Source organism: Haliotis asinina, chromosome 3, assembly GCF_037392515.1.
Source record: "Haliotis asinina isolate JCU_RB_2024 chromosome 3, JCU_Hal_asi_v2, whole genome shotgun sequence".
NCBI lineage: Eukaryota > Metazoa > Mollusca > Gastropoda > Lepetellida > Haliotidae > Haliotis > Haliotis asinina.
In genome coordinates this window covers 31142325-31155584 of record NC_090282.1, presented here as the reverse complement: position 1 = coordinate 31155584, position 13260 = coordinate 31142325, and the positions used below count along the sequence as shown (strand labels likewise).

The 13260-nt window shown below is 42.2% G+C and overlaps 1 protein-coding gene across 1 annotated transcript; it reads right to left on the bottom strand.

Moving 5' to 3' along the window:
- Positions 1 to 4821: 4821 nt before the first annotated feature.
- On the bottom strand, positions 4822 to 6953 carry LOC137278819 (uncharacterized). The gene is made up of 2 exons (XM_067811329.1): positions 6479 to 6953; positions 4822 to 5837 (listed from the first exon to the last, which is right to left on the bottom strand). Exons 1-2 carry the CDS (start codon positions 6951 to 6953, stop codon positions 4822 to 4824), a joined length of 1491 nt encoding a protein of 496 aa, XP_067667430.1.
- Between the last annotated feature and the right edge of the window lie 6307 nt (positions 6954 to 13260).

Below are 13260 nucleotides of genomic sequence, written 5' to 3'. Positions count from 1 at the left end.
GTAGTTTGCTGTAGGAATCTATATGAGATGATGACAACTGACATGCACTATGACGTCAGCCACCAAAGGTATGCTTGATAATCACAGGCCAGACGAGAAAGGTGTAGTGACATCATTCAGTGTGACATAATCCAAAAAGAATACATTATCACCTGATAAAGTACAGTCAGTGCCTTTGATCTTTTAGCGAAGCATCCTAGAAGCTCACATATTAGATAGTGTTGTCAGTCAGATACACTTTTTGTCCTGATGTAATAGGTATGACTTACTGATGCTGGAACTACTTTAGGAAAACTCCAAGCAATGATACCAGCTTGATGTTGGCAGCATTTTCTTGACTGGTTCTGTATGCTGTTGTTGCAGCCATGATGTAATGCTGCCGCACCATGGGAGGCCTGTATTCGTCTCATGTTGGGATGAGAAAGTGAAAGGAATTGGCGATATAATTTGTAAACCATGAAATAAACTCTCTTTGAATTCATGATAAAAGATACACATGGAAATGATTTATGATTTCACCCAAGCAGTTCTTCTTGCATTTTGTCATATCTGTGAGAAAAGCTGTGAATGAACAATGATTTGGTGAAAATTGTTTTGCATGTAAGAAATTGACAATAATATGCAATATTGCTTGAAGGAACTATAATGAGTCTGTTTAATGTTGCAGAAAATGAATGAAAGCAAAATCATGTATTGTCGTTACATGTGATGTGATTGTTTTTGACATCATGCAGTGATGCAGGAGTTATGTTCAACTTTTGGAAACTTCATTTGAATGTTATTCAAGGAATTGTCTTCCAAACACTCTACCAGAGTTAAATGTCATTGTTCAAATGCTTATATATTTACTTACTAGCACACAATTATAGATTACAAGTAGATAGGCTGAGAACATTATTTGTTAGTTTCTGCCTCAGTTACATAGTGTCTGCCCAGAGAGTAGGTTTCTAGTCTGTCTCACAGTCCCTGAACAATGTTATTGTGCCAACTGCCAAGCCTTCTCTGCAGTGCTAAGGCCTTAAATGAAGCAAGTCTAGATCTCCTCAGGTTCTGAATCTCTGGTCTCCCTGTGGCTCCTCTTCAGTCAAAATGGGTTTATTTGTTACTATAAAAATCATAGATATTCAGAGTCTTAAGTCTTATAGGTGTTCCATCCATTCCTTGTCATCATGACAGATATGTTGAATGATCATACATTTGTTGCTGCCTTGCCTTGTGGTTCACATTAAGGACATAAAGGAAGTACCTGATGCAGCCATTATATCAAGTCGCCTGACCTGATGCAGCCATTATATCAAGTGGATGCAGCCACTATGCTATTGCATTCACGTGATACAGCTACTATGTAGTTGCATTCACCAGGTGCAGCCACTATACAAATCCACTGGCCTGATCCAGTCATTATACAAGTCCACTGACCTGATACAGCTACTATGTAGTTGCATTCACCAGGTGCAGCCACTATACAAATCCACTGGCCTGATCCAGTCATTATACAAGTCCACTGACCTGATACAGCTACTATGTAGTTGCATTCACCAGGTGCAGCCACTATACAAATCCACTGGCCTGATCCAGTCATTATACAAGTCCACTGACCTGATCCAGCTACTGTGTAGTTGCATTCACCAGGTGCAGCCACTATACAAATCCACTGGCCTGATCCAGTCATTATACAAGTCCACTGACCTGATCCAGCTACTGTGTAGTTGCATTCACCAGGTGCAGCCACTATACAAATCCACTGGCCTGATCCAGTCATTATACAAGTCCACTGACCTGATCCAGCTACTATGTAGTTGCATTCACCAGGTGCAGCCACTATACAAATCCACTGGCCTGATCCAGTCTTTATACAAGTCCACTGACCTGATCCAGCTACTATGTAGTTGCATTCACCAGGTGCAGCCACTATACAAATCCACTGGCCTGATCCAGTCATTATACAAGTCCACTGACCTGATTCAGCCATTATACAAGTCGCCTGACCTGATGCAGCCATTATATAAGGCCACTGACCTGATGCAGATGCTATGCAATTGCATTGACCTTTTTGCAGTAACTATACAAGTCTGCTGGCCTCATGTAGCCATTATACAAGTTCACTTGCCTGATGCAGATTCTGTGCAAGTTCATTGACCTGATGCAGTCATTATTCAAGTCTATTGACCTGATTCAAGTCCACTGAGCTGATGCAGACTCAACACAAGTCCACTGGCAGTCACTTTACAAGCCCACTGACCTGATGCAGCCAGTGTACAAGTCCATTGTGCTGATGCAGACTCAAGACAAGTCCATTGGCCTGATGCAATCACTTTACAAGCCAACTGACCTGATGCAGCCAGTGTACAAGTCCACTGAGCTGATGCAGACTCAATACAAATCCATTGGCCTAATGCAGGCTCTATACAAGTCCACTGACCTGATGCAGTCACTTTACAAGTGTATTGACCTGACGTAGTAATTCTGGTCAAGTCTAAGTAGGGTAAATATTACCAACCAGTTAAGCACCCTCAAGACAGCCTACAGAAATATTTTCCTGTGCCCACTCAAAAATATTTTCCCTTGCTAAATGAATGGATTAGTTATGCCAGAGTGTAAATGTCAGGGTTGTAAATTCTTTACAATTTGGAGAAATACCATCGACCATTAGACTGGACTGTACATCTATCACAATTACTTAATCTGATATGGGACGTAAGATGTCTGTTGACGAGTCGACTGTATTTGCTCAGAAAACATCTTTTTTGTGATGGCAAATTGCAGGAGGAATGTTTTTAGCTTGCAGATGTTTAATCTGGTGTCAAGATTTGAGGCACTGGGCTGATGTATGTTGACTGTTGTCTTGTAGACAGGAAGACGTGTCTGGGGCTTGATGTGATGGCCAGTAGCTTCATGTGCCCATAAGTGATCATTGGAAGACAATCCCAAAGAAATGGAGAGACTCTACAGTGATGCATGAGGAGTTGCATTGGAGATGTACAGATGCGGTCTAGATGTTCCATGTGTCCATAGAATAACACTCAAAGACAACTCTAAATAATGCAGACACCTTGATAAAGTGATACGTGGAGTAGTGCTATGCAGTTGCATTGAAAGTGTACCATATGCTCTCAAGATGTTCCAAATGCCCGTAGAATATCAATAAAAGACAACCTTGAATTATTGCAGTTTGCAGGTGCATAGCAAGCCAAGTTTTTGCCCCTTGCAACACTGCTCTCCCAGCTAAACAACAGGGTAATCAGTGGGACTACTAATTTTAATTTGTCCTCTCTGGAAATAGGGTTGATGAAGTAGCTTCCTGCTTGAAGATTTCGTTCATCATGCCAAAGACCAAGGTTTGATTCCCAATATGGGTACAATGTGTAAAGCCTATTTCTGGTGTCTGCCCACAATGATATTGCTGGAATATTGCTAAAAATATTTGCTAAAAACTCCCTGCCTTATTCATTACATATGGTATGTCATCAATTAAGAGCTGTATCATGGATTGATCATGTGATTACAGCATCTATGAAGAAATCATTTAGTGTGAATCTTTCTTTTTCTTTTTTTTTTGTTTTAATTCTAGGTTTATTCATTAATATTGCAAAAACTGTTTGCGAGGGGATCATCACAGTGCACCATCTCACCTACAGCAACCCCGATGGATGCCTTGGAATGAGATTTACTTGTCAGAAAATGGATACATCAGTCAAAAACACAGTACTTTGACTTAAGACATATTTATTGTAGTCTGACTATATGTCAAAATGGAATCAAAATAGCAAGCCTGTAGAAGCCACAAATGGGGACAAGTCAAAGTGTCACACTGGCAAATATTTTCCATTTACCAATGTGCTTTGCAGATGATTTTTGATGTATTAGATACTTGTATGTGTAGTAAAATCTGCTGCTGAAGTGATGCAGTATGAATCCACAGTTAATATTTTTCTGGTAAATAAATGCAGTTTCTTGTAATCTTTGTATCAATAAAAATGTTAAGTTTTCTTCCTGGGTCTTTTCAAACAGGATCAGGTTGATCATATATGTTTTTATTAAGATAATTTTATAACTGGTTTTGTCCATGAATATTTTTTTATTTTAAAGACTGTTTTGTTGAACGTAGCCTTATTCACAGTTCAAATAATGACTGTAGCTCTCATTAAGACCTGATCACATCTTGCTATTATTTACATACCACCTGTGATATAAAGCAGTACTGTTGCACCGAAGGTGAGCAATACAACATGTGTTTCTGTTTCCTGATGAAGAGAAATATGCAATGAAAGATTGTATGTTTTGTTTTTACAGATTTGATGACATCTTTCTATTGTTCATACACCATTTGTCTGCATTTGTGGTATAGTGGTTAGAGCATCTACACAGAGAGTGGAAGTTCATGGGTTCAATCCCCAGCCACATCATACCAGCAGACTTTAAACCCCACCTGAAATCACCTCGCCTTGCCTCAACTCAACTCAACTGACACAACATTTATGGTTTAAGGTATTACTGTTCCTCTGAAGGTGAGCTACAGAGTATGTGTTTTTGTTTCTGGCTTGATATGAGAAGGGAGATATGCAGTAGCTATGGGTACTGCTTCACAGCCACCATCTCCAAGTCTGGAGCAGATATACCATAATTGAACAGTGTAATTGAATCGCCGACTGATACTGCAGTAAGAGGCAAGTCAAGCTGTGATGAGAATGGATTAGGGTGCAGTTCAATAAGGAATCCAGCAGTTTAACACACACTTACACAAAGCTTCTATACTAGCTGTGGCCAGGACACCATACTGTATGCTCTCTTGTTACTTGTGGAGATAAATAAGGTGTTGGACTAGGCAGGGTGGGCAGAGGGGAGAGGAGCAGGGTAAGGTGGAATGCAGAGTAGGGTGGAGTGGCAGAGGGGAGCGGAGAAGGGTAGGTGGTTTGGAGAGGAGCAGGGTAAGGTGGAATGCAGAGTAGGGTGGAGCGGCAGAGGGGAGAGGAGAAGGGTAGGTGGTTTGGAGAGGAGCAGGGTAAGGTGGAATGCAGAGTAGGGTGGAGCGGCAGAGGGGAGAGGAGAAGGGTAGGTGGTTTGGAGAGGAGCAGGGTAAGGTGGAATGCAGAGTAGGGTGGAGTGGCAGAGGGGAGAGGAGAAGGGTAGGTGGTGTGGAGAGGAGCAGGGTAAGGTGGAATGCAGAGTAGGGTGGAGTGGCAGAGGGGAGCGGAGAAGGGTAGGTGGTTTGGAGAGGAGCAGGGTAAGGTGGAATGCAGAGTAGGGTGGAGTGGCAGAGGGGAGAGGAGAAGGGTAGGTGGTGTGGAGTGGAGCAGGTAAGGTGGAATGCAGAGTAGGGTGGAGTGGCAGAGGGGAGAGGAGAAGGGTAGGTGGTGTGGAGTGGAGCAGGTAAGGTGGAATGCAGAGTAGGGTGGAGGGGCAGAGGGGAGAGGAGAAGGGTAGGTGGTGTGGAGTGGAGCAGGTAAGGTGGAATGCAGAGTAGGGTGGAGTGGCAGAGGGGAGCGGAGAAGGGTAGGTGGTGTGGAGTGGAGCAGGTAAGGTGGAATGCAGAGTAGGGTGGAGTGGCAGAGGGGAGCGGAGAAGGGTAGGTGGTGTGGAGTGGAGCAGGTAAGGTGGAATGCAGAGTAGGGTGGAGTGGCAGAGGGGAGCGGAGAAGGGTAGGTGGTGTGGAGTGGAGCAGGTAAGGTGGAATGCAGAGTAGGGTGGAGTGGCAGAGGGGAGCGGAGAAGGGTAGGTGGTTTGGAGAGGAGCAGGGTAAGGTGGAATGCAGAGTTGGGTGAAGTGGCAGGGGGTAGGCGGAAAGGTGTGGAATGGAGTAGGGTTGGTAGGGTGGTATTGAGCAGAGCAGTGTAGGGCTGTTACGGTTAAGAATTTACCGTGACAAACAATGTAAGAAAGCCCCTATGAACCAGCAAAACAGAACAAAGAACAAAGTTTGAAATATTCAGATATTATTATTTAGCAACGAGAACAAGGTATACAAAGTCACAAGTCAATTTCAATATCGATTTCAGATACAATACAAATGAGACAAAATCTAAGGCAATAGGTCACAAAATATATAGTATAGCAAACTCACCAAAGTCTTAGCATGAGAGAGAAACAGTCAGAATGTAACACAGCGAGCAGTCTGACAGCAGTAGATGAACTGTTGGCAGAGGCAGAATGAGAAACTCCAGCGAATAAATATATGAATGTGTGTCGCTCACAACATGGCAGCTAGGATTTATATACATTTTCAGTCCTTTCTTGAAAGTACGAGCACCTATGGCCATCGCCAACACTGTAGAATGGCCCAGAATAACCCCAGAATGCCCCAGAAGTAAACAAATAGGAAGTCAAGGGTAGATAATTCCCGGAAAACCTGAATCCTAAAAATGCGGATCACCTATTATACGAAATGTGACCCATTATAATTATTGTTCAAAAGACTAAACATTGTGACCCAATAATAATTATTACAGAATTAATAACAAAATATACAGAAAATACACACTCGTAACAGGGCACATTGGAGAGGAACAGGGTAGGCAGAGAGGAGTGGAGAAGGGGGATGGAGATTTGTGGAGTGGAGCAGGGTACGGTGGAGTATAGTGGAACATGGTCGGTGGAGTGGAGCAGGGGAAACAAAATGTTGTGGAGGGGACCAGGTAGATGGAGCAATGTGGAATGGAACAGTGTAGGATAGAGCAGAGTGGGGCAAGGTAGGGTGGAGGGGTGAGGAGCGGAACAGGGTAGGGCAGAGCGGAGTTGAGCAGCTGGGTGGAGAGGAGCAGGGTGTGGCAGGGTGGAGTTATTTGGTGGTTGTGAGGTGCATGATGAGATGTGGATGTGGTATGACTAGGGGTGTTGCTGTAAGTCATGGGTGTGGGTGGGGGTATGAGTAATGATTTTGGGATGATGTGGGTGTGGGTATTGGATGTAGGGCTGGGTGTGGGGATGTGTGCTGTTGTGGATGTGGGTGTGACCATGGGTCTGTGTGTGGTTGGAGGAATGGGTTTAAGTTGGTGAGATCGTTATGGACATGTCTTATTTCTCTTAACCAGTCTCCATCCAATCATGTGAACTATATACATCGTTAAACATTGTTACTTCTAGGTGGAAGATCAGCTTGAATGACAAATTCTTTATGAAAATAAACAAAATGCATAAAAACTGTTACTAAAATTTTGCATTACTAGTAGTACGAACATGGCATATAAACCTAAAGTGTGCTTCTCACTATATATCAGGTCATCTCTTGTTTTCCCAGAACAACCGCATTTGAGGTTTTTGTTTTAGAGGGACAGGTTTTAGAAAGTAATAAAGGTTTTCTGAAGCGGGATTGGAACCACAATTCTCTCATCCGTAGGCAGACGCTCTACTGCACGGCCACCAGGCCAACGAAAGTGGTGGGGTTAAATTATCTACTTATAGTTACTGTCATTAAATTGATTTTACATGCACTTCAGTTATTGTTATATAGCTTCATTAAATGATCATCTGCATTGTAATTACCCATCACTGACGGTATATATTTTAGAGAAAACACTTCTCCTCGGTTTTGGTAAATAATGTAAAACCATCTGGGTCGGTAAATCTCGAGGGGCCTCAAGATCTCAAGATTTCCCTCCCCCTCCGGGTTTACATTGTCCACCAAAACCTCAGAGGCGTGTTTTCTCCTATGATTCATGATTCTTGGTTTGTTACCATCATACCCAAAGGGGAAATGTCCTGATGTACATTTCCTCCCATGTTGAACATGTTACAAAATGTAGCATCACTATAATGCCAGGGTGTACTATCAAAAATTCAACTCCAATCACTCATTACAGATAAAGCAGTTCTGTAGTGACAGGAGATACGGGCATAACCTCAGTCCTTGATGTGCAAAATGTAGCTTCTTGTAATATGTTATTCCGGCATGCCTGAGGACATATATCTCTAAAGTGACTTGGAGTGAGCCACCTGACGCCTTTTAAGACCAGGTTCATTTCTATGATGATTAAAGAGTTTAATGATATTTACCCATAGCCTATCTTCCTGGATCAGCTTGCATTGTTTTTATTACAAGATCTATTTATCATCCATTTATGATGCTGTAACGGAAGACTTGGAGTGAATATATCACAGAAACTTTATGTGTATTGTCAGACTGTGATTTTGCTGGAAGACAGATGATCTGGGTTTTACAGAATCTGCATTTTATGTTAGGATATTGTCTTGTGAAACATACGCTTGCAACATTGAAGTTCAAGTCTGCCCCCAAGCATTGAAATATCATTGATTTTGGAAGTAAACAGATTTTAACACGTTTAGGTGTTTTGGCTTATATCATCCATTTGTCAGAAGTGTTTATTTTCAACCCAGACTGTTTGTGATATTACACATATAGTATAATGAAGATTGTAAATGGCAAAAACAGACTTTGGTTTGATGCAGGGATAGGTTGGCTGGTCTGTTTCAAATCAACTCAGCCATGAAATAACATTCTAAAATAAGTTCCAGAGATGACCCAACGTGTTTCTTCTTGCTCAACCAGATATCTCCATTCCTATTGAACTGTAGAAGGTTATAACTTGTTAAAGAGCTCATGTGTTTTATCAGCTGAGTTGATCTGTGTGCTGGGATTGTGTTTACATGGTAATTACATGCTTTGCTGGACTTAGAAACAGGAGGCTGCTGACAACCTAAACAGACATAGGATGTGGGTGGAGGTGGTTGAAGATGGCCAGTCACATGAACAGCCATACAGGATGTATGGATGGAGGTGGAGGTGCTGGTGGTTGAAGGTGGCCACTCACATGAACAGCCATACAGGATGTGGGTGGAGGTGCTGGTGGTTGAAGGTGGCCACTCACATGAACCGCCATACAGGATGTGGGTGGAGGTGCTGGTGGTTGAAGGTGGCCACTCACATGAACAGCCATACAGGATGTGGGTGGAGGTGCTGGTGGTTGAAGGTGGCCACTCACATGAACAGCCATACAGGATGTGGGTGGAGGTGCTGGTGGTTGAAGTAGCTCAGTAACAGGAACAGCCAGATAGGATGTGGGTAGAGGTGGAGGTGAAGGTGATTGAAAGTGACCAGTCACATGAACAGCCAGACAAAATGTAGGTAGAGGTGAAGGTGGTTGAAGGTGAGCAGTCACATAAACAGCCAGATAGGATATGTGTGGAGGCACTAGTGCTTGAGGGTGGTCAGTCACATGAACATCCAAACAGGAGGTGGGTGAAGGTGGCCAGTCACATCTGCCAGTTGATGAAGCTGCCATTGGATTAAGTCTGCCACTATGACCACAGCACAGATATTGACAATGTTGATGCCCATGCAGTTGATAACTGTACTCTAGGTGGGCAAACTGGTAATGCTTCCACCATTGATGTCCATACTGCTGATGTTCACACTGTTGGTGTCCACTCTAATGATGCCAGCATCACTAATGCCCACAATTTTGATGTTCACAGTGCTGATGCCAACACTGTTGATGTTCACTTTGTTCATGCTCACACTTTCAACCACTAGTGAGTCTATTTCAGTTTCTTTTGCATGTGACAGTTGTCTTCATACACTGTTATTGCACCATTTCTTATTGGATAATAAATTATCACATTAGTACATAATATTGTAAGGGATATTGACACCATGTTGGGCTGAAATATTCTGCTGTTTACTGGAGTTCAGTCAGTAATCTGTCGAATGTGATTCCACTGGTGTAATATATTTTTTCAATATCAATATACACACCAGAACAGGGAAGTGAATTATCAGCTTGCCTCTGATGTTGACACAGTTGTATTGTTTATGTGATAGTCAATCAACAAGTTTATGGAGCACAATCTTCATTGCTGCAATACTTCAAGGTGGTCCAGTAATTCTGGGAGTAAACTGGAAGTAATGTTGCCTATTACTGAAGCCTCCCGTGCTTTAAGACCAATGAAGATTTGTCTGTAGACACAGCATGGCTGATCTATGATGGCGATTGCAATAACCCAGATTTGAACTCTTGCCCATTATAATCGATGAAGGGAGATTATTTAACAGGGAATGCCATCTAAAGTGTATATTAGCGCCCTCTGTTCGGTTAAAATTTAATGTCAAATTGGTATTACTCCAAGTATACAGCAAGGCCCCCTGTTCAGTACACCACCAAGTACATTTTATTGGTAAGGAAATTGATGTATGAAATGAAAACACATAAAAAGTTTCAAGGTATTAAAGTAAATCATAAATTTTGAAAGAATGTGAAAGAGCGTACATTTTCAGGCAGCAATTTTAAATGACTGTGGAAAAAATAGGTCCTTCAAAGCATAAAACAGAGTAGATGGACTTTCACAAGGATTGGATGATTGTTGACTGCTGTTTTATAAATGAACTCCCTCGAGATGTGCGATGTTTTTATTGTTTGGTGCAGAGGTCTTACTTGGTGGCATGCATAAGTCTCATGAAAACCCTTAGAAAAGACATTTGTAATAACTGTTTGAGTCTCTGTCCTAATTACAGCTGATGTGGAGGACAGCATGTGGTTCCTTGTGTATCAACCCTGATGAACCTTGTCTCATTGTCTCTTCAGCATTAGCTGAATGTTACCATCTTCATGTTATTCACAGTGACTTCACCCTCAGGCTGTGTTTTCTTTTCTTGCCTATGATAATGTTTTCCAGTGAGAACCACTACAATACCTAGTTCACATCTGTTTGCTGTTAAGTGATGTCAGATTTGTTATGTCACATGGGGAATGGGAGAAAGAAAATTCCAAATGTCAAAGACCTGTCCTGGGAGTTAGAAAACAAGGAATTAGTGGTACAGATATTTGTGTAGATAATATCTCAAGCTGTTTTAGTCCTCAGGGTGATGCTCAGTACTGATGTCCTTGTTGCACACTTTACCGAAGTGGGTCTTCTTGTATTACTTCATATTTACGTAAAAGGTGGTGGCATAACCCTGTGGTTGTAGTGTTTACTTGTTACCCCACAGACCTGGTTTGATTCCCCACTTGGGTACAATGTGTGAAGCCCTTTATTTGTGTCCCTAGCCATGATATTGCTGGAATATTGTTAAAAGCACTCACTCATATATGTACATTCCCTGTTGTTGCATGTATATACTAACCCACTCGAGGAAACCCAGTTGTTCTGGATAATGGACCCGTGAAGATCTGGGGTAGAACAGGCTTCAACAAACCATGCTTGCCATAAATGGCAACTATGCTTTTCATTAGAGGCGACTAATGGGATCGGGTCATCAGGCTCGCTGACTTGGTTGACACGTCATCAGTTCCCAGTTGCGCAGATCAATGCTCATGTTGTTGATCACTGAATTGTCTGGTCCAGACTTGATTATTTACAGCCTGCAGCCATATAGCTGGAATATTGTTGTGTGTGGTGTAAAACTAACTCACTCACTGACTCACTCACTAGATAATGCATATTTGTATGTTGCTGAGTTCAGATCCCAGATATCCTTCAGATCCCTCTCCATCAAATCCATACTTTTTAGGTCTGCCAGAAAGGTATGGGTCATCTGTTTCACTCAACTCAAGAATTGCTACCACAAATTGAATTGAATTGGCGTCAAGAGCTTATGATAGAATTGAAGTTTAGTTTAAACCACTGTTGCACTGCACAGAAAATCTCACTCCAGCTCCCATTGTAGAGAGGGCTCATAAACCAGTCTGAGACACTGTAATTCACCATGTTACTGGCTATTTAAAGATATCCCATTATAATGAGGGCGCTGTGGGAGAGTTGGCTAAAATGGCAGGCTAGTGATCCAGCGAGGTTGAGGTGTCAGGATCGAACCCACCTGTGACTGGGTGTGAAAACCTTGGAGTCTTTCCATGTTGTTGCAACCACTAGTGTGCAGTACACAACCTTGACCACTTAAAAGAACCCATGAATCCATAGCTATATGACCAGATGGTGGCCACATGAATACGTGCAAACACCTAGTTGCAGGTACAACAATGTGCAGTAAACTTGGACAAAGTACTTTATCTAGCCTCATGTAAGAGTGTCGAGTTTTGATTGGTCCATGTGACTCTGATAAAATACCATGTACATCCATCATGATCCGCCAGCGGGAGTATAAAAGTCGTATACTCCCGCTGTGAACGTCATATGATCCTGCTACGCCTCGGTGACAATGCGAAGTGAGAAAAGCCTGCATCGACAAGCCTTTAGTAACTTGCGGTGCGTTGAGGTCAAAGGATCAGCTGGTGTCAACATGGCAGCAAGTCGTTTCGTTGGGTGTTGTTTTGTTTTGATTTAGTGAAAACATTCAGCTAGATAAATGCATTATCACATCGTGTCTCGGGAAATACAGGGTTTTATCAGTCCCTCCTAAGGTTGTATTCCCCTCTATTGATAGATAATAAGGTGTGACACTGAGAATTACATCAAAAGATCAAGGGAAACAAATATCAGCACCTTGACCAATCACTTCTGCATCTTATTTTAGCAGAAAGTATGGTCGACAAGCATGGATCCGCATCCTATTTGAAAATCCTATAATAATACAAATCTTAAGATTCCAGTTCCAACTTCCAAATTTATTTTTCTAGGTTTGTCAGAACCGCTCACTCTACCATTCTGGCAATCGTTCAAGAACTGATGCATCCACTCCTCCAATCACTCAACCACTCACTCAACCACTCACTCAACCACTCACCAACTCACACAACCACTCAACCCCTTATACAGCCCCTCAACCACTCTCACAACCACTCAACCAAACAATCAATCACTCTCTCAGCCAATCAACCAATCACTCAATCACTTTCTCAACACTTCAACCACTCTCTCAACCACTCAACCACTCTCTCAACCTCTGATGCAACTACTGACACAATTACTCAACCTATCACTCACTATGCTGATTGATGAAGCATAACTTGTCAACTGTTTTCAATATTTAATTATTTGTTTTCTTAGAAGAATGAACTTTGTATACACATGTGGCTGCTGTGTCTGTAGATCTGTAAAGTGGGTAAGGGATCTTCTTTATTAACTTTGATATGATCCTTTGCCAAACAGACTATACTCCTTCTCTTTTTCTCCATGGACTTGTCTTTGACAGAAGTCCAAACAACGGTGTTGGAGATTATCCCATTAGAGCATGATTACATTACTCAAGAGCATCTGCTCCCCCAACACTGGAACAAGTTCTAGACAAATTATTCACAAGTGGTGTTACTTATCTGAAGCTTTGTCTTTAGAGTGTCTTGTATTTGAGCAGACTGCGGTGTTACACTCGCACAACCCATCTGACATGGACAATTGGCTGTGATTCCAGTATCA